Below are 22,007 nucleotides of genomic sequence, written 5' to 3' on the forward strand. Positions count from 1 at the left end.
AATAACATTTTGCTGATAATACTTCTGTACTTTTATTTAAGTAGGATTTTGAATGAAGGACTTGTAATACTAGTGTTTTTATGTAATAGAGTATTTTTACATTGTTGTATTCAAACATTTACTTAAGTGGAAGGTGTCCTTTCACCACTTAAAGTAGTTGTAAACATAGTGACAAGTTAAAATGGATGCAAGCATCAACATCTGGAATCTGTACCTAACATACGTTATCAGTTCAAAAAAGTTGCCAAACAAGCTCTAAATATGATTTTTACAGCAACATAAAACTGTTAAGAATATTTTGTGTTTGGCTGTATATCAAATTCTTCCTTCTATGTGTTTGATATCACATGTTATGATAACATTTTTTGCACCTGTAGGGTCAACCTGGACCCAGAGGGGGACCCGGCACCCCAGGGCTTCCTGGCCCTCCTGGTCCACCAGGACCAGCAGTAAGAGCCACACCTAACCTTTTTTGTTATTGTTGTTGACCTCTACTATTTATCTAAGCCTATTCAGATACCAATATTTGGGATTACAGCTGCTGGTGGTCAGTATTTTGCGCTGATATCCATGTATTTGAATTAGACCAATACCACAAATTACAAGTATTTACTTTTTATATTGTTCTCTTACTATTTATCTCTCATCAGAATGACTCATTACATGAATTCTGATTAAAAGCCAATGTAGCCATGATCAAATCTGAAATTTAAAAAGTAGACTCAAACAAAATGATTCATATGTATTATGTCAAAGTTGACAACACTGATTGGCCAATATCAGCCACATACTGGACATCTGCTGTACAGGACTAACCCTTAAAACCCTCATACTAACTCATACATTTCTTCTTAAGCTCATATTTCCATGTGAAATCATGAGTGTATGATGATGTTGCATGCTGCAGTCTCTTTACACATTACCTCTTTGGGAATTTCGGCTGTGGTGGATTTATGTAGACATCTAAACCCCTGCAGATGTTTTAGATGTGACTATGCTGTGTTTTAGGGACCGCCTGGTGCCAGCAATGAGGGAAGTGGGGAAGCTGTGAGTGTTTTTGTCTTTCACACTGCCAAATGTTTCCTGGATGCATGGTATTTGGATTGGTGACAGTGAATTTCTCATCAAACTGAATCATTAAAGTTAAGATGCTCTGCAGCAGCTGTGCTTGTTGAGGATCTGGCTGTCTGCTGTGTCTGTCCCATGTCTCATTTCCATCCTGTCTGTCTCTCTGTGTGTGTTTGTAGTGTCCTGCTGCCTGCCCTGCTGGGCCTCGGGGGATGCCTGGGCCACCAGGAGTGAAGGTGAGGGAGGTTAATGACGGATGTTCTGTATTTACCAATATGACCATTTTCTTGTTAGGGTGGAAAAGCTGTTTACACCTTTTATATTATAATGGGACTGTAAAAATCTCCATTTATATTCACCCAAATTTCATTCCGTAAGGGTTGAGAGCTATTCAAAGAACCAAAGGAGTAGTTTTGCATGTTTTAACCAACATCTATAAATCCAGATGCTTAATCCATCACACTGAACCTTTATATACATCGCAAAGTTGCATTATTTTCATGTGTATTGCAGTTCTCAGACATATGATTGGCAAAGGACAAAAAAGCTGGAAAATATACAGAGTACAGACCACGGTGTAGCAGCAGCCCCCCCCCCCCCACAACCACACACACACACCACACACACTTAGGGTTATCCCAACCCCACACACTTAGCCATATAAATCATTTATGATAGATTCGGGTTCCCAGATCTGAGAATTTGCTGCTTTCTGTTGTGTTAAATCATCTTAAATTACATATTTTTGGTTTTCTGTCAGTTGGACAAAACAAGCAGGTTGAAAAAGCCACCTTGGACAGTTTTCTGACATTTTACAGACCTAATGATTAATTGTCATCTTATTCAATGATGATAATCTTTTGTCACAGCTTTAATCAGATAAGGATTATATTTTTGATTAAATTATTAGTTGCTCAGTCCGTAAGGTGACAGAAATCAGCTAAAAACGTCTATCTCACTTTTCTAAGAGTCCAAGGTGACATGTTTGAATGTCTTGTTTTGTCTGACCAACAGTGCAAAACCCAAAAATAATCTGTTTATGATATAAAACAGAAAAAAGCATCAAAACCTTAACGTGAAGAAACTAGAATCTGCAAGCTTTAAGCACTTTTGTTTGAACAATAACTTGAACGATTAATGATAATCAAAATAGTTGTCAAATAATTTTCTGTCAATCAATTATTCAGTGTTCTCAAAAGCACGAGCAGTGAGCAGTGAAACTTGGTGATATAATTTGTGCACAAAATATCATTTAGACATTTTTGTTTTTATAACTACAAATATTTTCAGCACATTTACAAACTTGCAAACAAGAGTTTTTCACAGGTTTAAAAGATGATTTACGATTACACACTCACTGATCATCATTTGAAAAGCTCAAAACTAATCTGAGACAACTAGACAAATTATTTCAACTGGTGAAGGCAGATGGCTGCCTACCTAGAGCCTGGTTCTGCTTGAGGTTTCTTCCTATTAAAGGGGAGTTTTTCCTTTGTCACCAAGTGCTTGCTCATGGGGGAATTTTGGGTGTCTGTAAATTAAAGAGTACGGCCTAGACCTGCTCTATGTGATGAGTGCCCTGAGATAACTTCTGTTGTGATTTGGCGCTATATAAATAAAACTGACTTGACCTGACTTCACTTGACTATTTGTACCCTGGTTCACTGTAGCCTCTGACTTATTGATCTCACTATTTAGAGGCAGAAAAATAACTTAATTTCAGCCTGAATTCTTTCTAAATCTGCAACATCTGTTAGTCTGGAGGTTAAAACTCATGTCCTCTCACAATGTCAGTAATTAACACCGGGACCACAAACCACATGAAAACTGGACTTTTAGCTCCATCAGAGAAAACACTGCTGAGTTCAGACTGCTTACCTACAGCTCAACTACACTCACTGATAAATGATACTTGTCTGTCAAACAGCAAAGAAACCATAAACTTTCTCCAGACAGTCCAGATCTGAGTGGTACCAAGTGAAGTCCAGCGGCTGCATGCTCTGCCTGCATGCTGCTGCTGTGGTTCAGCAGCTAACGAGCGGAGCTAACCGCTAACAGCCACCACTACAACCAACAAACTCCACAAATCCATTTAACAGCTCCACCATCCACAGTCAGACACACAAAGCTGCTTATTTAATGCCAAATTAAAAAACGCAAAAAACATGCTTTATCGGCTGACGCTGCTCCGGTGTGAGTGTTTTGCAGGCTAGAAAAACATCCTGGCACCAACTATTTACTGGCGTTTACCAACAAATATTTAGTATGTAATTCATAAATTAATTAATAAACAAAATAAGCTTCCTCTCTTAGTATCCTGGTATGGCGCTAATAAAAAGAGTATAGTAGCACCACATTTTTGCTTTATAAGACAGGTATAGTGGAAAGAGACAGGAAGGATGGGATATAGAGAGAGGGGATGACATGCAGCAAGGGGTCTAGGTTGGCATCAAAGCCGGGCCACTGCGCTAAGGACAAAGTCTAACATTACGTGGTACTCACACTAATTGGTGAACCACTAGGGCACCGCCAAGAATTTTAATGTCAATTAGTGCACACGTGGTTTTGACAGCAGGCAGCATATTTGACAACTTAGATGGAGCTCAAACTTTATTTAATGTTGGACATACAGGCCAAATAAGCACCTACACTTTAGAAAACAAGTCCAAAATAACACAAACCACAACGACCAACATTTGTAAGTGACTTTACAGGAAAACAAGCCCAAAGTCACTTATAATAAGCAGACTTGGCAACTGTGATGACTATCGGCATTGTACTCATAAAGTGCATTAACAGCAAAACAAACCTAGACAAGCACTAAGCAATATGGACATCATGAGAGAGATAATGTGAATTTGGTAGCATCCTACATTTAAATGTTTGCTTTTTTTTAGCCGTTACTTTAGATGTTGGAGCATCTCTGAACACAACAACAAAGTAATTCCTGAATAGCCACTTAGCACTGTCTTTTATTGCACGAGGCAAACCTATATCTGACTAAACATTTAAGCAAATAAAATAATTTTAAAAAGCAAACAAAATATTCTTTGCAAATAGATTTTTAGCAATGGCAATGCTCTCCATCCACAACTTTGGTCCAGACTGAAATATTTTGACAGGTATGTGTTTCTCAGAGGAAGAATCCTACAGACATTTGCGATTCCCTGGCATTTCCTCCGGCACCGAGAGGTTTACATTTTTGGTTCATAGTGAAATGTCTCAACAATTACTGGATGGATTGTTATGAAATTTAGTAGCCTACAGATATTCGTGTCCCCTTCAGGATGAATTGCAGTAACTTTTTTGAGTTCAGTGCCAATAAGCAAATGTTAGCATGCTAACAAGCTAATGCTAAGATTTTACACTAAACTAAGATGAAACATGGCAAACATTACCTACATATGAGAGGAATGGAAACTACTAGCTACTCAGGAGGTCAGAAATCTAACCAAAAAATGTTTTTTTAGTAATGTTACATCTGCTTCTTTAGGATAGGAAACTCATACATACATACATACATTACACTGTACATCGATATCTTTGCTTGTTTGCAGTATCTGTTGGCAGCTTGGCCTCCTTATCTGAAACTCTGTATTGTGGTGTGCCCCAAGGTTCAGTCTTTGGTCCTATTCTATTTGCCTTGTATATGCTTCCCCTTGGACAGATAATAAAGTGTCTCCTATCGGTGCTACGCAGATGATATTCAATTATATGTCTCATTTAAGACTTAAAACATAGCCAAATTGTCAGTTTTATATAACTGCCTAAACACTATAAAAGACTGGATAGCAGATAATTTCTTACAGATAAATGCAGAGAAAAACTGAAATCCTTATTTCTGCCCCTCCTAGTGTTGTCTCTAAGATAAAGGATGGTCTTGGGTCTCTTACATCATAGGTTAAATCATCAATAAGAAATCTAGGTGTCACTATGGACCAGGCTCTGATTCTGGACCAACATGTCAAGTGTCTGATTCGCTCTTGTTTTTTCCAGCTGAGAAACATTGCAAAGCTCAGGCCCATTGTGTCTCAAGCAGAGATGGAAATGTTAATTCATGCTTTTATATCGTCCCATTTTGACTATTTTAACTCCCTTTTCACCTGCCTCAGCAAAACATGCCTGGATCATTTTCAAGTGGTCCAAAAATGCTGCTGCTAAACTCTTGACCAGGTCCTCCGAAAGGTCTCATGTGACACTGATACTGATTGCTCTTCACTGGCTCCTCATCAAATTCAGAATCCAATTCAAAGTTCTTGTGATCACCTACAGAGGTCTGCATGGTCAGGCACCTGCCTACATTAGAGATCTACTGCAGTCCTATGTCACCAGCAGGTCTCTAAGGTATAAACTTTGTAACTCTCTCCCATTGGATTTAAGTTCTGTGGACACCTTTAAAAAGCAGCTCAAGACCCATTTGTTCAGACTTGCCTTTGTGTATTTTTTCTATTTTCTATTTATTCTTTTTTTATTGTGTTTTATGTCTGTGTGTATGTTTTTGCTTTACCTCCTCTGTGAAGCACTTTGTGATGTCTCTGCTCTTGAAAGGTTCTATATAAATAAAATGACTTACTTACTTATTTACTTACATTCAGGTTTTTCACTTTACAATTAATATACAAGATGGACCTGTGGCTCTAATAAAATTAAATCAAATAAATGTATTAATAAATTAAAAAGAAAATGTTGATACATATGATTGTTGCCCTCAGGGACACACAGGTGCGGCTGGTGAGAATGGAAAAGATGGAGAGCCTGGAGAGAAGGTATGTACAAGAGTGAAAATAGAAAAATATCTTGTCTACAAAAAGGCATATCCTTTCAGCAACAGTTTCTTACCTTTAAGACTTGACAAAGTCAGGTTCCTTTGTCATGTGTCTGAAAAGAGATTGATACCAGAGAGAAGAACAATTTGTGCATAAATTATTTGATTGCAGCCTATCAACAATTTAATATAATTATATCTGTTCTTGCATCCTAATTAATTTGTTGTCTTTGTTTTTCCACAGGGAGAGGCTGGACTACAAGGTGCTCAGGGTCCACCAGGTCGCATGGGAGATGATGTAAGGAAACATATTCCACAGTCACAGTTTGGGTTGACAGTGCTGTGTATCTTTCTGAGAATATGTGATATATGTCTTTTGTCTTATTTAGGGGCAAAGAGGGCCCATTGGATTCCCAGGAGCTGCAGGAGAGAAGGGAGACAGAGTAAGTTCAACCAAAGTCTGTCTACATTTTGTAAGCAGGCAGAGCCTAAAGGTGATGATGTGACTTCTACATTTTTTTAACATACATATTAAACCTGTTCTCTGTTTTTAGGGTCCTCCTGGTTTCAATGGCAACCCCGGACCAACCGGCCCACCTGGAGCTCCTGTAAGCACTCTTAGTTTTATCAGCTCTGTATCTTTTTATTCTGTTTTTACTCTTATTTATTCTAAGAGCAACAGGATGAAATGTAAATGCATGTAAATGTATTTCTTCTCTGAGGGTGTGGAGGGAATCCGTGGACGTCAGGGTTTGGAGGGGCCTAAGGGTGACGAAGTGAGTTCCACTATTATTGATATTCCACTGAAATGTATTGCAAAATATATTTTGAAAGACTATTTCCATTAAAAATCAATGGTTTGATGTTGATTAGGGAGCAGTGGGACCTCAAGGAGAGCGGGGTCCTGCAGGCGAAAAAGGAGATGTTGTAAGTATGCTAATGGAATTGATTGGATTTGTTGATTTTCTGTAATTCTGAACTTTTCTACAGCTTCAGTTTTCAGCACAGCACTGGTTATTCTGTTTTGATTGTGTTATAACTGTGTGGTGCGACTTTACAGGGAGAGCCTGGCAAAGATGGCTTGGATGGGCTTCCTGGAGCTGATGGCGCCAAGGTGACGTCCGAGCTAATATTTGGTTTCAGTATTAAACCAAGTCCCCAAGATTTTTTATTTAATAGGATGTAAAGCCAGTAATACAATGTTTAGACCATTATGGTACATTAAACTAAAAGCTGTTTCAATGACTTGTCAGCTAGGTGACTGACTAAGTAATGTCAGTTACACAGTGTTTGTTAGCAATTATAAGCTAGTGGTCATACCAGACCAAGACAGGTTGTATCAGCCAATCAGTATACTAAACTGATACGATTTCTTATGAATTCACCTTTTCATTTGTTAGAGGAAGATTGTGTTATTTCTTCTTTCAAAAGTTACTGTAGTGCTTTAATTTACCAACATTTTAATGAAATTTTTTTTAAAAAGTGAAAGAAAATATCCACAAATTAAAAAGGAAGCTGTCAGGCAAGCAGTGGCCCACAAGACAGCAATTATCTAATGTTTAGCTGAAGTCAATAAAATACTAATATATATTGTTCACATCCTATTCATGATTATACTTGCATAAACTTTGAATCTACCCAACAGGGAGAGGCTGGTACTCCTGGAGCTGGTGGTATCAGGGGGATTGTCGGCATTCCAGTAAGTCCAATTTAATTTTGATTATATGTGCTTGTTTGACAATAACAGTCTGTTGCAATTCAATCAATCAATCAATTACATGTTATATTGCTAATTATGACTTATGACAGTAAAGTAAGTCAAAGCCAGGGAAATGAATGGAGGATAAGCTCATCTCTGAAGCTTCATATAATAGCAGGTCAGATAAATAGAACATTACAGTCAAAGAAAGTAAATCTAAGGTCAAGAGAACATCTACCTTTGCCTATAGAGGTATGAGGTGAGAGGCTACAAGTATGATTTGAATAGTAAACCTGACACTAGAAGCAGCACAGTAAAACAATATATTTTATACCATTTCAGCATGATATCCTCAAAAAAACCACAGTCTCCTCTTTTATTTCCAGGATAGAAAATTTCTAGATCAAATGTCAACTGTACTCTTAACTACACACTGAGAACTGAGTGAATCATTTCAGCAGAAAAATGCATTATTTGATAACCTCTACTAATGAAATTGAAGGGTGGTTATGTATATGTCAGAATATGAACACATGTCTGTTTTTGCTACTATTATATATTAGGAAATAATGAATTAGATGAAATGTAGCAATCATCCTTTGACCTGAGGATCAGTTGATTTGATTTTGGTGGTAATCTGGATATATGATATACATCATCATATGATGATCAGATCTATATTGGTGTGTTCATATCTGTTGTTAAACGAAACAAATCAGAACTGATAAGAAACAGAAATGATAAACAAACCCATTACACAGAGATTTGTGTTATACCTTCTATTAAGTATAATTTTTTTACAGCGCACATAAACTTTCCAGGATTGAAGTGTGTACCATGGAGGAGTAATACATTAATTTCCTTTTATATGATTTGTTGTTGTTTCCAGGGGCTTCCAGGCAAGCAGGGAGTAGTTGGACCCCCTGGTGCAAAGGTAATTGGAATCATCTTCTATTTAATGAAGCATGTCCACATAGTAAATCCAAAATGTTATTGCTGCACTACTAGAACTCACTGTTTGCGAGGCAATGAAGCTAATAGAAATAATCATTTAGAAACACAATCGCTCTTGTGGATTTAGGGTGATGTTGGTGCCGAGGGACCCATCGGGCCAGTTGGACTTCCTGGAAAAACAGTGAGATACCCCTCCCTCTCCCATCAAATCTCCTGTCACAGTCTAATTGTCTGTTTGCCAGTTAATGTGATGCATGAGTCATGTCCTCATCTGTTTTGGTACAGGGTGAGCCTGGATCAGCTGGAGAAGATGGCAAACCAGGAGATAAAGGAGCAACAGTGAGTTCACATTTCCATTTGTGTGTGTGGGTGATTTTAAGGTTTCAGTTTGTGTTTTTTTATTGAATTCTGTGCTCAAAGAGGTTTAAGGTACATCAGTGTTACCATGTATAACCTGTATCTATAATCAATTTCCAGGGTGAAACAGGAAAACAAGGGCCAGTGGGGCCTGCAGGTCCAGCAGGCATCCAAGTGAGACATTTTTATTATAAAGATATATTAATATTTAATCATAAAAATACTAGAGTGTTACCCAAAATGCTCTACAAAGAAATCTACAGCAATTATGGAAATAATAACAAGGTTTGAAAAAATATCAAAACTATGGAATTTATGTTGTATTTACAGGGTGACAAAGGAGATAAAGGTGACACTGGTGCTAAAGGAATAAAAGGTCATACTGGACACAAAGGTGACCAGGTTAGACAAATCTCATTTTATCAATGTTACTTGTAAACATGGATTATATCATGAGAATGTCCAGGTGCAGTGAATATAACATTTTTTCACGTGTTTAGGGACCTATGGGACCAGTGGGACCAAAAGGAAGCATGGTGAGAACCATTCTAATCTACATTTACATCTATATACAGACCATATGGATACTCAACATGTTATTTTTCTGACCAGGGGGACACAGGTTTTGCAGGAGATCCCGGGGTCAAGGGAGACCAGGTATGTGTTTCAGTGTTTTGCTCTGATAACCACAGTTAACTATTTTTGAAATATACTTGCTGTTTTTTTTTACATTTATCAGTGATTTTGAAGGAAGTCAAACAAATCTTTGTGTCTTTCAGGGCCCTCCTGGTGTTTCTGGAATGAAAGGAGAGGTATTATTCTGTTTCAAAACTCTTGCTACAGGATATTTTTACATTGAAATGTTTCCACAAAATCACCACATATTTGGAGTGGTTTACATTACATTACATTACCCCACACTTCCAGAAGAAACACTGAGGGAAGTAACTTTGCAGTAAGGATTTACAACGATACACATTCCCATGAATTGCATATAACACCTACAAACTAACAAACTAGAAATCACACATGGACATAGTAGTCTGGTAATGATTGATTTTTTTCACCTTAAGCATGGAGAGAAGGGCCAGAGAGGATCAACAGGAGCTGATGGCAGACCAGGCCTGCCGGGCCACGAGGGTTTGGCTGGTCCAATGGGAGTTCGAGGGCTGGAGGGAGAACCAGGCCTTCCTGGATCACCAGGCCCCAGAGGTCTACCTGTAAGTGTTGGTATTGCTGATATATGTACTATTAGACATAGTAGTCAGTAGTGGCCTTCAAGTACCAAATTCATTTGATGATTCTTTGCTCATGAAAGTTGTGCAGAATATTTACTTACTGTCAATCGAAGTACATTTCTGACATTTTCTGAGATTTCTTTATATCTTTCAGTATTAAGCCACCATATCTCAGTTTGTGTATTCTGCTAATAGATGATATATACAATAGCTGCAACTGTAAGAAACTGGTCATATCTGATACAATGAGCAGTTATTTTGAAGTTTTAATGTGCGTTCATTAACTCACAGGGCCCAAAAGTGAGTGATGAGAAGCTTCGGGAAATGTGCTCAGTCGTTGTTGAAGGTACAATTTCTTCACTTTGACCACATCTTTTCCATATGATGATAACATGTTATTGTGGATAAATACTGTAACTGCTTTTCAGTTTTAAGAAGATTTGCTCTTTGCTCGTCTAGAACAACTAGCAGAGTTTATGAAAGAGTTTCTGAAGAGGCCAGCAGCCATTGGTGCCCCTGGTATCGCTGGACCGGCAGGACCTCCCGGCCCCGCTGGACCACCTGGAGCAGCAGGAGCAGCAGGAGCTCCAGGGCCAATGGGTCTCAAAGGCCATCCAGGCTTCTTTGGACTTCCAGGTGCACCAGGCAAGAAAGGTCAGTCACGTGTTTTATATCTATCCTCCACTGCTTAATACTGAGCTGCAACAATGCCAGTCCTGATATAACCAAAGCTGCTGGCTTCAGCAGTTTTTAGAAAACCCTTAAGTGGTTTGCAAATATTGTGCAGTGTGTATTTCACCAGCACCATGACAGATAAGCTGTGCTGCTGCGATAGCTTTTTGCCTTTCCTTTATTTTCCTGGAGAGCATCCAGAAAGCATATAGTGGCAAGCAATTAAATGAAGCCTTTAAAGAAAACAAGGCTGGCAGCAAGCTTTTGTCTTCACACAGTTACAGCACACTGAAAGAAGTTGTGTAGAGTGCTCTGTGGATGGAAGAGATCCACCCATGCATAACATTATACAATCAATGATTCACCAAACAAGGCTGAATCAGAGCAGAGTCATTAAGTTTCCTAATTACATCTCCATAACTGTGAAAACAGTATGCCTCTGCATTTCATCTCACCATTAATTTGTGTCTCCTCTCTGTCTATCGCTCTGTTCTGCAGGTGATGTGGGAGAAAAGGGAGATAAGGGAGACAAAGGAGAGGACGGTGTAGGAGTCAAAGGAAGCCCAGGCGCACCAGGTGCACCGGGTAAGGCTACATTCCTGTCAAAGTTAGAGTTGCAGAGTACAAACCTCAGGTCTTCTTAATGTACTGTATTGGTCCGAACATAAGATGGGGTTTATATACGTCTGAAAAAAGTGAGGTTGTCTTATATTTGGGGTCTAGACTTTTAAATGTCAATATACATTCACAACAACAGATGGTGCTAAAAATCTGTAAAACGAGCACTCCCCTCCTGACTGAAGCGAGCCATCATCTCACACAACTAGCCTACAGTGCCAGGGGGCCTGAAAGATGGAGAGACACAGTGATTGTCTTGAACAAAGTGGCTCAAAAGTAGGCAAACAATTGAGTAACAGTAACATAATGAGTGTTGTCGTCAACTCGACTACTTCACTGACTCTCCTCTGCTCCGCGGAGCTCTGCGTGTGTGTGGAAGGGTAGCTCCGTCCGTGGTGAGGAGTGAAACTCAGCATGACCATAACTAACAGCAACTCAAATAAGAGTAAGTTCATCCAAGTTGTAAGTCTTTTTCCAAAAATGAGTCGGGGGGGGTTGTCTTATAATCAGGGTAGTCTTATATCCATGCTAATAAGGTATATACATATACTCTTCTTAAAGCTGGGGTGCAGGACTTTTGTCTCCCCCTTCTGGCTGTGAGAGTAATTACAAAAACACTGTCAACACCTGCTTACATCATAGGCTCCGCCACAGCCTACTCCGTTGCTACTGTTGCTGCTATAAAACGGTGGATAAATTGTTCTGAGTGTCACACAAGCATCGCGAAATGACTCATTTCACCATTGGAATTTGATCCATTCGGTCCGATAACATTTGGAAAATCTAGAAGAGCTGCATGACTGAATTATTTTATCCCCATTCAAGTTAGCAGAGAGCTAACCAGAAGTTAGCCTCTTGGCTGGAGGAAGTCTCTGGTAGCATGCGCAGTATGCATTCATCCAGCCAGCGCAGGAATGTCGCCACCAGCAACAGATTGAAAACTCCAGTATACTGTGAAATACAGAGAGATTTACCTGGCGGTAATATGCTTAATCAGCACAGTGTGAACTTGTTTGGCAAGGGCTTGAATGTCACAGACGTTCATTTATATGTAAAAGTTCTGCACTGCACTTCATTTGATCAGAAATATAAATAATAACGATGGAGAGGATGATATTTTATGATACAAAACATATATATATATACTGAAATTAAAAAGATATCATTCATATATATATATATATATATATATATATATATATATATGATATATTTTTAATTTCAGTTTGACTTTATCACGTTTTGTATCTCCATCTTAGGTGCTCCAGGTGCTCCCGGTATTGGTAAGGATGGCAAAAACGGAGAGCGTGGTGACACAGGAAGTCCCGGTGCCCCAGGAGCATCCGGTCCAAGGGGGCCCTCAGGGCCACCAGGCCTTTGTGACCCATCAACCTGCATAGGCCGAATTCCACCTCTCTACATGGTCAGTGGAAAGAAGTCGGCCAGCTACAAAAACCCATGAAACATCACAGTTCACTGACACACTCAGATCTCATCCTGCAGTGACCGAGTTTAAGGACTTCTCAGAATTCAAGGCGTGGTGATCTTTGGGAGTCTCCACTGGAACCACGGATCTAAGAGACACAAAGGGAAACAGAGACAAAGCAACAACTGTAGAATACTGTATAGACATTTTAACTTGTATATGATTTTAGTGAGAGCTTATCTGATGGTGTGTACTCAAAGATAGCTGCTACTGATGCCAAAGCAACTTCTTCCAGCTGACGACAGGCCCACAGGCCCATGAATTGTCCGATTACAACTGCTGACCCCTGGCTGTCCTTCTGTACCTTCATGAAAACAAATACGAGCAGATAGTAAAGTATTAAAAAGGTACATGTCTCTGATATGCATGTTTTTTTTAATTTCTTGAATAAGTGAACTGAAAACATTACTTCTGCTATTTTACTGTAGCTGCATACCAGCTGCCATTTTGACCCAGTGACTCTCAATGCAATAATGAGCCAGTTAGGAGCAGAGTTTGGTGAAGTGGAACTATGCTTTGTGTCTTTGCTTTCCAAGACAAAACTTAAAAAATATTAATTTTAACATCTTAAGATTTCGCTACAATTGCAGACCGGAGCTGACAACTAGCTGACAACTCCAACAATTTACTTTCTAATTTAGGATCATGACTTTGTTTCTCCTGATTTTGTCATATTAATGTTCTTTTTCAAACAATGTAATAAAGTGATATGTTTTGGAAGTGTTGCATAGCTGTACTAAATGAAGATGACTCATATATAAACTATTTTCTTTTAGAAAGTATTACCATTCAAAAATGTGCAGGTGGCAATGAGTCATATTATTACATTGCATGATTTAGAGAATTAAGAAGATTGGTATGCGTGTGGCAAAAATTCAATCAATGAAATTCCACAGCTGCTCTACAGTAATATGGTCTTGTATTGAAAACAAGGTCCCTTGGTTGTTATGGATATAATCAGGAGTCAGGAGGGTATTTCACTGTTGCCTGGATACAAAGGAGAGTCAACATCATCCCTTTCTCTGTCGGCACAACACAAATACATTCACAGATCAAATATGACCTTTACCAAGCAGCTGGAAAGAGTCAGCATAGCAGCCATCTCAGGGACATCCCCCTGATTTAATAGATCTTTGACTTAATAGATGTTTTTAGGTTGTGTGTGTAAATAGAAGGATGCACAAGGCTCATAGAATTAGATTCAGCAAAGGACAGGTGATTGTTTTGCATATTCAGCTTGCAGACAGTAAACATGATGGATGGCAGAGGAAAAGAGTATACTTCAAATAGACCTTATTTTAAATTCATCAGTGGCATAACTCTCAAAAAGTTTGAATAAATTTGTCACTGAAGAAATGTACATTTTACATTCCTTTTATGATACAGTAATAATGGTTGAACTTAATTTTTATTGCACACTTTTCACTGACCCGTTAGACTTAAAATGATGCATTAAGTATAAAAAAGTAAGAAAAGTGTTACCTATTGAAAAAAAAACTAAGCAAGGTCTGTATTATAAAATGAATCCATTCCAGTCTTTATTATACAATACAGTACACATGTCTTTCCAATACTTACAATATGTTACTGGTTTAAAATATCTTAGCACCAATTTATCAGGAAAAAAATGAAACAGGTTAATAAATTTCAGTTAATGCATTAAAACACATTTGCATTGGTTCAAATCATTAATAATTTAGCAGTATAACTTAAAAAAATTCAATCAGCAAAAAGAGCTAATTTGTATAATGAAATATGTATGGCCTACTGTATAGATTTTTAAAATTTTAAGCTGTGTGCAGCAACAAACCATCCCACCCTGTAACGCATGTATTCTAGTCTACTGGTGTAGCAATACTGATACGGTTTGATTGTTCAATAGTAAACCACTGACACAGAAGCAGCTAATAGACACATTAGATGGTATGGCAATGATGACAGAGCAGGTCATTTATTCCATTCACACATTTAGAACCAATTTGACTCTGAACATACTGTAAATTTGAACTTCATTGCATTTAAAGCTGCTCTCTACCACTTTGCTTAAATGAGAGGAACCATAAATTACTGTAGTTACAAGTACAGTATTTGATAATGCAGACTGATGTTTCAGTAACATTTCTCAGAGGCAGAACTGCTCTGGAGATAAAAAAAAAATTAAAAAATTCATTGGTTGAGTTAAATCAAAGGTGGTGACCACATGTTAAAGAAAAAATAGTCAATATTATGATCTATCCAGGTCTGTCTACATAGCTAGATAGCCTAGCTAACCTATCCAGCCAATTTATAGCCATTTTAGGTATCTGGATAAGTTAACAGGCTAGCCTGCTAACTGCTTAACTTTACGCCATGACCACAAATTAATTAAACATTTGTCAGTTCCATTTATATTTTCATTCTGTCGTAATATCACACTTTTCCTCTGGCATATGCTACCAGTTAACCAACTTTCTTTCAGAAATAACACTGATGTAGTTTAAAGCTTATGTAACTTATGCTGAACAGAAGTTACTGTGGCAACAAGTGAGAATAGCAGGTTGACTGTAAATGGTCAAATGTAGCATACAGTAGCACAGGTAGAGTAATTCAGTGAGCTGACTCAGTAATGTCAGTTACACAGTAATTTCAACCTAAAATTTGCTAACATAAGCCACCATAAGCTACTGGTCATACCAGAGTAAGGCTGTGGCAACAGCCTTACTTGCTTACTTTTATTGAATCAAGAAAGGGTGTTTTACTGTTTATGAATTCAAATTTTCATTTTCTGAGGTGAAAAATGTATTTTCTCTTTCAAAAATGAGTCTTGGGTTGACTCAACTAATTAGATTTCTTCTGCCTCCAGAGCAGTCGAGAAATACTGCTCAAACTGAAACTGAGTCTGCTTTACCAACATCTTCAAAGTGTCAGAGCCACAACTTCACATTCTTCATGAATGACCTTCCATTAGGTAACCTGAGCTAAAGATGGCGAGCATGACTGGCACCATCCAGTGACAATCTCTGACCTGTAGGTCATGTCTTGGGAAGCTCACATAAGATCTTTATATTTTGTTTATGGTGAACCAGCATCCTCCGGTGACACCACTTCTTGAAAATTGCTCCCTCACCTGTCCGTTGCTCTTGTGGTTATTGATGTGTTTCTTCATTTTTTGAAAGTATGACAAATGTGATACCTTTGCGGAGGCTATTTAATAGGTTCTAGATGACCAGCACATCTGAGGATGGGGGGAGGCGTAATTGGTCCATGAGGGACATAAGGCAAGCATCTTTCAAATGGTTAACACAATGGTCTGGTCATCAGGATGCAGGGAAGCAACTCTCCAATTTTAAGTTCCAGGGGACAAATAAGAAAAGCAATGTCTTTTCAGAGCAGGGCTGAGCTGGCCGGGGCCTGCCGCAGCGTAGGCACTTAATAAGCTTCACCAAACAGAAAGGAAGTGACACATTTAGAGAGAGCAGTGTGAAACAAGCAGCTTTTCAAGAAAGGTGAACAAAGGCTGCAATTATACCACCTCCTCAAAGTTGTTTACTGCTCGAGTCTATGCATACCTCAAAGACAGAATGACCAGAGACACTTCATTAAACATAAAAGTACAAATCTAACAGTAACATTTCTGTCTGTCTCCTATTCTGTCTTTTAAACTCAAGTTTAATAAGAATCTTGTGGGTGAGCTTGGAACAAATCATTACATGGCATATATGAGTTACGTATACATGCTATGTATTCCTATTCTGGACAGATAAGTATACAAAATTAGATATCCACCTTCAAATGATACAAATTCATACAAAATGATTGATAATATGGGCACTGTGTTGCAATGAATAGACTGAATTTTGGAGTGAAACCTTTCCAATCTCTTCCAAAGCTAGAAAAAACATTGCCAAGACTCTAATTTATGGGTTGTGAAAGAGACAGGTGATATCTGCAGCCTTGAGTTTATTACCAGAACAAAGTCTTGTTTCATGTCTGTCTAAATAAATCAGACTTGTTCACTTTTACAAAACAAGCAAAATTCCAATTTGTTTAAGGGGGGATTTGTCTTAAAATACTTTTATTTTTCTGCCTATTTTAGGGTGCTATACTATAAGAGACAAGGCTGCATGAAACACAGCTATCAGCTTAGAGGCAAGAAGTGCATGAATGTGGTCATTGATCACTCTCCACACTAACTCTTTAACACTTACTACACTAAATCACTATTAGTATTTGAGATTGCGCCTCACACTGCCCCCCCCCCCATCAATCCCATCAATGACAACAAAACAGATAATTCCCTTGACTAAGTAATTAAACCAATAGACTGGTAGAAGAGCAACAGATCAATTTAGAGAGCAGTAAGTGACACTGTGCTAAATCTATCGTATGACATAGTACAGTGTGGGCTGTGAGGGGTAATTGATGCAAAATGGTGTGAGGCAGGAAAAAAAAAAAAGACCATGGTGCTGACATATTCCTGCAAGAAATGCCTAGCTGAACTTCTGAGATAATTACTGATGAAACGATACAATATCAGACTCCCAAATCTTCACTCCCGACGGGGGGGTTAAGAGGAGGGAATCACATCATCCTCGTTATCTCCCTATATGTTTTACAGGAAGCATGCATGTCAGGGGAAAAAAAGTGTTTAGCTGCCCTCTTTACCCCATATTAGAGCTGAAAAAGTCCCCGCTGTTCAATCCCCATCCATCCCAAGCTTCATACCAAAAACAAACAGAACAAAGAATCTGACCGGCAGCACATATTGCTTCAGCCCTCCACGCTGAGGTTATCTTGAAAAAGAAAAGTTCTTGATTTGGACTGACACGACCAAGTTCATAAATACAGCTGGACTTCAAGCTCTTTGTGTCTCTTTTGTTTTTTTAAGTCCCCTTGACATTTTTGGTGTGGGGTCTGTGTGCGAGGCTGGCGTAGTAAGCACACTGTGTGGGGTCACATTGGCCAGGAGGACCTGGAGGGCCAGGCTGACCATGTGGACCGGGGTTTCCTGGCTCTCCCTGGGCTCCAGATTGTCCTGGGCTTCCATCTTTACCATAACCAGGCAGACCAGCTGGACCTGTAGCAGAGAAAGGAGTAAGTTAGAGACCTGAGATGACAGCAACACTCCAGAACCGCTCAGACCTAATGAAATGAATGTATACACTCAGAGACTGGTTACCTATTGGACCAGGAGGGCCCTGCTCTCCTCTGTCACCAACACCAGTGTCTCCTTTTTCTCCCTTTGCTCCCTTTTCACCTGGAAGCAACAGGTAAAATACATGGTCACCATGATATTTAGTCATCTTGTCTGAATTGTGGAAAACCTGAACTTAAAACATGGACATCAGGAAACATCAGGCATGTTTTTATGTGTGTCAGAACCTCTGGAGCAGTACTCATCTGCTACACACAGCTTTTTCTCTTATTTTAGGATTAAACAGTAAACTTAAAGGGATGTTTCCAAGATTTTACAAGTCAATTTACTAGGAAGTGCATTATAGTGTATGAAAACACTTGTATAATATCTTGTGTGGGTCCAGAGCAGCTCTGTCTAGTCTGAGAAAATCCATCAAGTGATGTCACTTGAGTATCTCAGCTTGGGCTCGGGGACTACAAATCTTTAACAGAAAGCCTGTATTGCAAACTGGGGAATTGTAGGATCCAATGTGTTTGGCGCTTCAACCGTACTAGCCAGGATATCGCAGCTCCTGCTGCATCAATTTGGACCATTACTCTTTCAATTTGTCTCTCTCAACTCTCCATTTTTTGGAAGTGTAATAGAAACTCATTCAAAAACTCTTCCTTCTTCTTTTTACAGACAGGAAATATGGAGAAAGAGTGGGTACTGGGGTGCCTCATGCCAGGGCATACTGAATGTCCTAACAACTAGGCCACTGAATGCCCCTTGAATACTTTTTAACGTGCATCCCAGATGGGCCCTATGGTGCCATCTATTGATTATGAGAAACCTGAAATTGACTGATTTGACTGATTTTTTGACTCCCAATGCATCTTAGATGTCTTTTCATACATATATGACAATGCTTCTCAGTTTCCCATTTAAATTTCGCAACAAATGTTTCTTTGATGAGCAACATTCCATCCATCTTATGACTATGTCCTCTCCGCTTTCTGATGTAGATGATCCCAGGTCAGCCTTAACTCCTGCTAAATCATATATTTCGCTACTAATACAGAGAGTGATATAAGTAATGTGATATCACCACAGTTTCATGCTAGTGTTGTGATTAACAGTGAAGGAATAAAAAGAAAGGACACACACACATCCAATAAGACTGTCCTACCTTGAGGGCCCATTGGTCCCCTCTGTCCTTCTCCTCCATTCTGTCCAGGCATACCAGGCTCGCCAGGGGGGCCAGTTCGTCCAGGACTGCCGTCCTTACCTGGCGGGCCAGGAGGTCCTGGGCGGCCTGCTGTACTTTTCACATGGGCTGGCTGCATCTGAGCCATGAGGTAAGCTATTTTGGCTGGACATAGATGCACAGAAAGGAAAACAGCCGTTAATCTCAAAAGCCAAATGAATGAAACATCTGAATGAGCACTACAGGCAAGATGACACCCCAAAACATTACTGCCTCACCATCTAGTTGTTTAGCCAGCTCCTCCTGGATGAGCCGTCTCATCTGCTCCAGTGATACTGACTCTCCCTGAGACAACAGAGATGTTCATGATGTACTCAATTATTAAAACTTAATTAAAATCCTCAAAATCAAACTAAGTTTAATGTTCTCAGGGATGTGACTCACCCGTAGGCCTGGGGCACCAGGGTTTCCAGGGGGACCTTGTGGTCCAGGAGATCCTAGTTCTCCTGGTGGTCCTGACATTCCCATCATCCCTGTGTGGCCCTTTCTGCCTGGGGGTCCAGGGTTTCCAGGCATACCTGGATCTCCTGAATGTCCTTTATCTCCCTTAATACCTGTATCACCCTGGAATAAATGGCAGTATTTGTACATTTTTAGGCTTGAATGGGTTACTGAACACTGAGGAGAGCCATAAGAGAAGTTGAGTATGTTCCCTATGTACCAGATGTACTAGGGGTGTAATACAAAGCTTCTATCTGTTTGTATCAGTGTCTATTTATCTGTTTTAGGGAAGTGGTGGAAAGTAACTAAGTACATTTACTCAAGCACTGTACTTGAGCACAATTTTGAGGTACTTGTATTTCACTTGAGCATTTCCATTTGATGCTACTTTATACTTCCACTCCACTACAAGGGGAATATTGTACTCTCTGCTCCACTACATTTATTTGACAGCTTTAGTTACTTTTCAGATGAAGATTTGATACAATGGATAATATAACAAGTTTTTCAAGTACAACACATTGTTAAAGATGAAACCAGTGGTTTCCAACCTTTTTGGCTTTTGACGTCTTACAAAAAGCAGTGTGTAGTCGGGGTCACATTTCAGATGTCTATGAGTTGTTAACAGCTCCACCAAATAGTGATTTTTCCCTCTAAACTTATCACATGGTTTCATTTCAATAATGTTCAAACGATTCAGTATTTCACCAAAAATCAAAGATAGAGAAAAAGTAAAAAAAATGAAAACAGATTTGTGTATCAGAACTTTCTCTTTTCTTTTTTCCTCTGCCATTAATCATCTCACAGCCCCTCAGATTTGTCGGTGACCCTTTGGAGGTGCCTAACCCCTAGGTTGGGAACCACTGGACTAGACTAGCTAACTGTACATAAGGTCGTTCAAAAAGCCAGAGGCTGTATACTGTCAGAGCTCAGCTTTCCTCTTATTACCAGGGAATGCAAAAGTAGTTCAGAAAAAAAAAGTCCTACCATGACCTTTCAGGGGTTCTGTGTATATGATTCCCACCTAAACTGAGTTTATATTAAAACTGTGCAACTGTTAATAGAGTTGTGATTAACAGTAATTTTTCCCATAGACAATGTTACAGTGTCCATGAAAAAATGAGAAAGCTATCGACACACATATGAAAATCCGTTTTCAGATTGTGACACATATTCATGCAAATATTCTGATGCTGTTTGTTGTGAGTGCATTATCTGTTCATATCTGAATAATGTATTTGTATTTGTTTACATCCCTAATACTCACCTTATCTCCTTTGAGGCCACGATCACCAATTCTGCCTGGCATGCCCTACAAAACACCAGACAGTGGATGTGAGCAAGAAATCCACTTACAGTATACAGCATGTACATTTTATAATATCAGTCATAAAAGGTCTTGCTTACCTGTTTTCCTTCTGGGCCAACTGGACCAGGTGGACCCTGGAAATCAAGGCAAAAGTTAACATTACCGATAGCTGTTCAGAGGTGTGATCAGCAATTATTGTTTTAATTAAAACACAAGCACTTACTGCAGGGCCTTTAGGACCACTAAAGCCCGGTAATCCTGGGTTGCCGGGCTCTCCCTTGGGTCCGCTAAGACCCTGTATGATGGCAGAGACATGACTGTTCATCACATGGCACACACGTGGCATACTGTACTTGAATTCTAAAAGCTCTGCTCATTACTGAGGATTCAGCAAGATTAACATTTAGCTGGATTTCTTATCGCCATGCAGCATTGCCCTGGATAAAAATCTCATGAAGAAATCTTGTGGTGGGACATGCCAGCTCGAGTGGATTAAAATTCATATTTACAAGGGACATGTGGGCCTGAAGACAAGCTGGTTGTGGTAGCCACAGTGAGCAAGGGTTGACTGATGTTTGCAGAAATCACAGATTAATTCACTACATCTTTTTCAATGTCCACTTTTTAAAAATTGTCTGCTTTATATTCTTAAAATGGATACTCTTCTCTGTCTTCTGCACCTGCTTCCACTCACTACAACCTCCTTTCTTTGTGTGGTAAATTTGGCCATCTGATAACATTTTTGGCAATATCTGATCCTACTTCTACATACCTTCACCCTCCACTAAAATCACTCTATCTCCTCTTCTAACCTTTCTGCATCTGGTTCCGGTCCTCCTCCCTCCTCCAGGCTATTTCTGGTGATCTGCTCCTTCTGCTGACTGATACCATCAACTCCTCTCTGATAGTACACTGCCTGCCCTCAAGTTAGCAACAGTTACTCCTCCTCCAAGGAAACCATCCGTCAGCCAACACAAAAGTGTTCAGCTGGCTTCTTTCAAAAACATGTTAGCATTCTGTTACAAATGATAGCAATGT

The 22,007-nt window shown here is 39.3% G+C and overlaps 2 protein-coding genes across 4 annotated transcripts in view; one reads left to right on the forward strand and one right to left on the reverse strand.

Annotated features, from left to right (window-relative positions):
- The window catches only part of LOC121913024 (collagen alpha-1(IX) chain-like), a 30,564-nt gene extending 17,009 nt beyond the window's left edge, over positions 1-13,555 (forward strand). For all 3 annotated transcript variants that reach the window (XM_042435643.1, XM_042435641.1, XM_042435644.1), the window contains exons 15-38: positions 378-449; positions 1,009-1,047; positions 1,248-1,304; positions 5,781-5,834; positions 6,078-6,131; positions 6,223-6,276; positions 6,388-6,441; positions 6,556-6,609; positions 6,707-6,760; positions 6,894-6,947; positions 7,479-7,532; positions 8,422-8,466; positions 8,614-8,667; positions 8,772-8,825; positions 8,964-9,017; positions 9,174-9,245; positions 9,344-9,379; positions 9,456-9,500; positions 9,623-9,655; positions 9,917-10,063; positions 10,373-10,427; positions 10,541-10,735; positions 11,252-11,338; positions 12,631-13,555. In XM_042435643.1, the coding sequence (XP_042291577.1) occupies positions 378-449; positions 1,009-1,047; positions 1,248-1,304; positions 5,781-5,834; positions 6,078-6,131; positions 6,223-6,276; positions 6,388-6,441; positions 6,556-6,609; positions 6,707-6,760; positions 6,894-6,947; positions 7,479-7,532; positions 8,422-8,466; positions 8,614-8,667; positions 8,772-8,825; positions 8,964-9,017; positions 9,174-9,245; positions 9,344-9,379; positions 9,456-9,500; positions 9,623-9,655; positions 9,917-10,063; positions 10,373-10,427; positions 10,541-10,735; positions 11,252-11,338; positions 12,631-12,833 (1,680 nt within the window). In that variant the 3' untranslated portion in view covers positions 12,834-13,555. The remainder of the gene's footprint in view (positions 1-377; positions 450-1,008; positions 1,048-1,247; positions 1,305-5,780; positions 5,835-6,077; positions 6,132-6,222; positions 6,277-6,387; positions 6,442-6,555; positions 6,610-6,706; positions 6,761-6,893; positions 6,948-7,478; positions 7,533-8,421; positions 8,467-8,613; positions 8,668-8,771; positions 8,826-8,963; positions 9,018-9,173; positions 9,246-9,343; positions 9,380-9,455; positions 9,501-9,622; positions 9,656-9,916; positions 10,064-10,372; positions 10,428-10,540; positions 10,736-11,251; positions 11,339-12,630) is intronic.
- Positions 13,556-14,393: 838 nt separating this feature from the next.
- The window catches only part of col22a1 (collagen, type XXII, alpha 1), a 57,300-nt gene continuing 49,686 nt past the window's right edge, over positions 14,394-22,007 (reverse strand). Inside the window, exons 57-64 of the mRNA XM_042436531.1 lie at positions 21,193-21,264; positions 21,068-21,103; positions 20,928-20,972; positions 19,604-19,783; positions 19,438-19,504; positions 19,142-19,324; positions 18,016-18,093; positions 14,394-17,913 (exon numbers count right to left, since the gene is read on the reverse strand). Of these exons, the coding sequence (XP_042292465.1) occupies positions 17,720-17,913; positions 18,016-18,093; positions 19,142-19,324; positions 19,438-19,504; positions 19,604-19,783; positions 20,928-20,972; positions 21,068-21,103; positions 21,193-21,264 (855 nt within the window). The 3' untranslated portion in view covers positions 14,394-17,719. The remainder of the gene's footprint in view (positions 17,914-18,015; positions 18,094-19,141; positions 19,325-19,437; positions 19,505-19,603; positions 19,784-20,927; positions 20,973-21,067; positions 21,104-21,192; positions 21,265-22,007) is intronic.

This window comes from Thunnus maccoyii, chromosome 15 (assembly GCF_910596095.1).
Source record: "Thunnus maccoyii chromosome 15, fThuMac1.1, whole genome shotgun sequence".
Lineage (NCBI taxonomy): Eukaryota > Metazoa > Chordata > Actinopteri > Scombriformes > Scombridae > Thunnus > Thunnus maccoyii.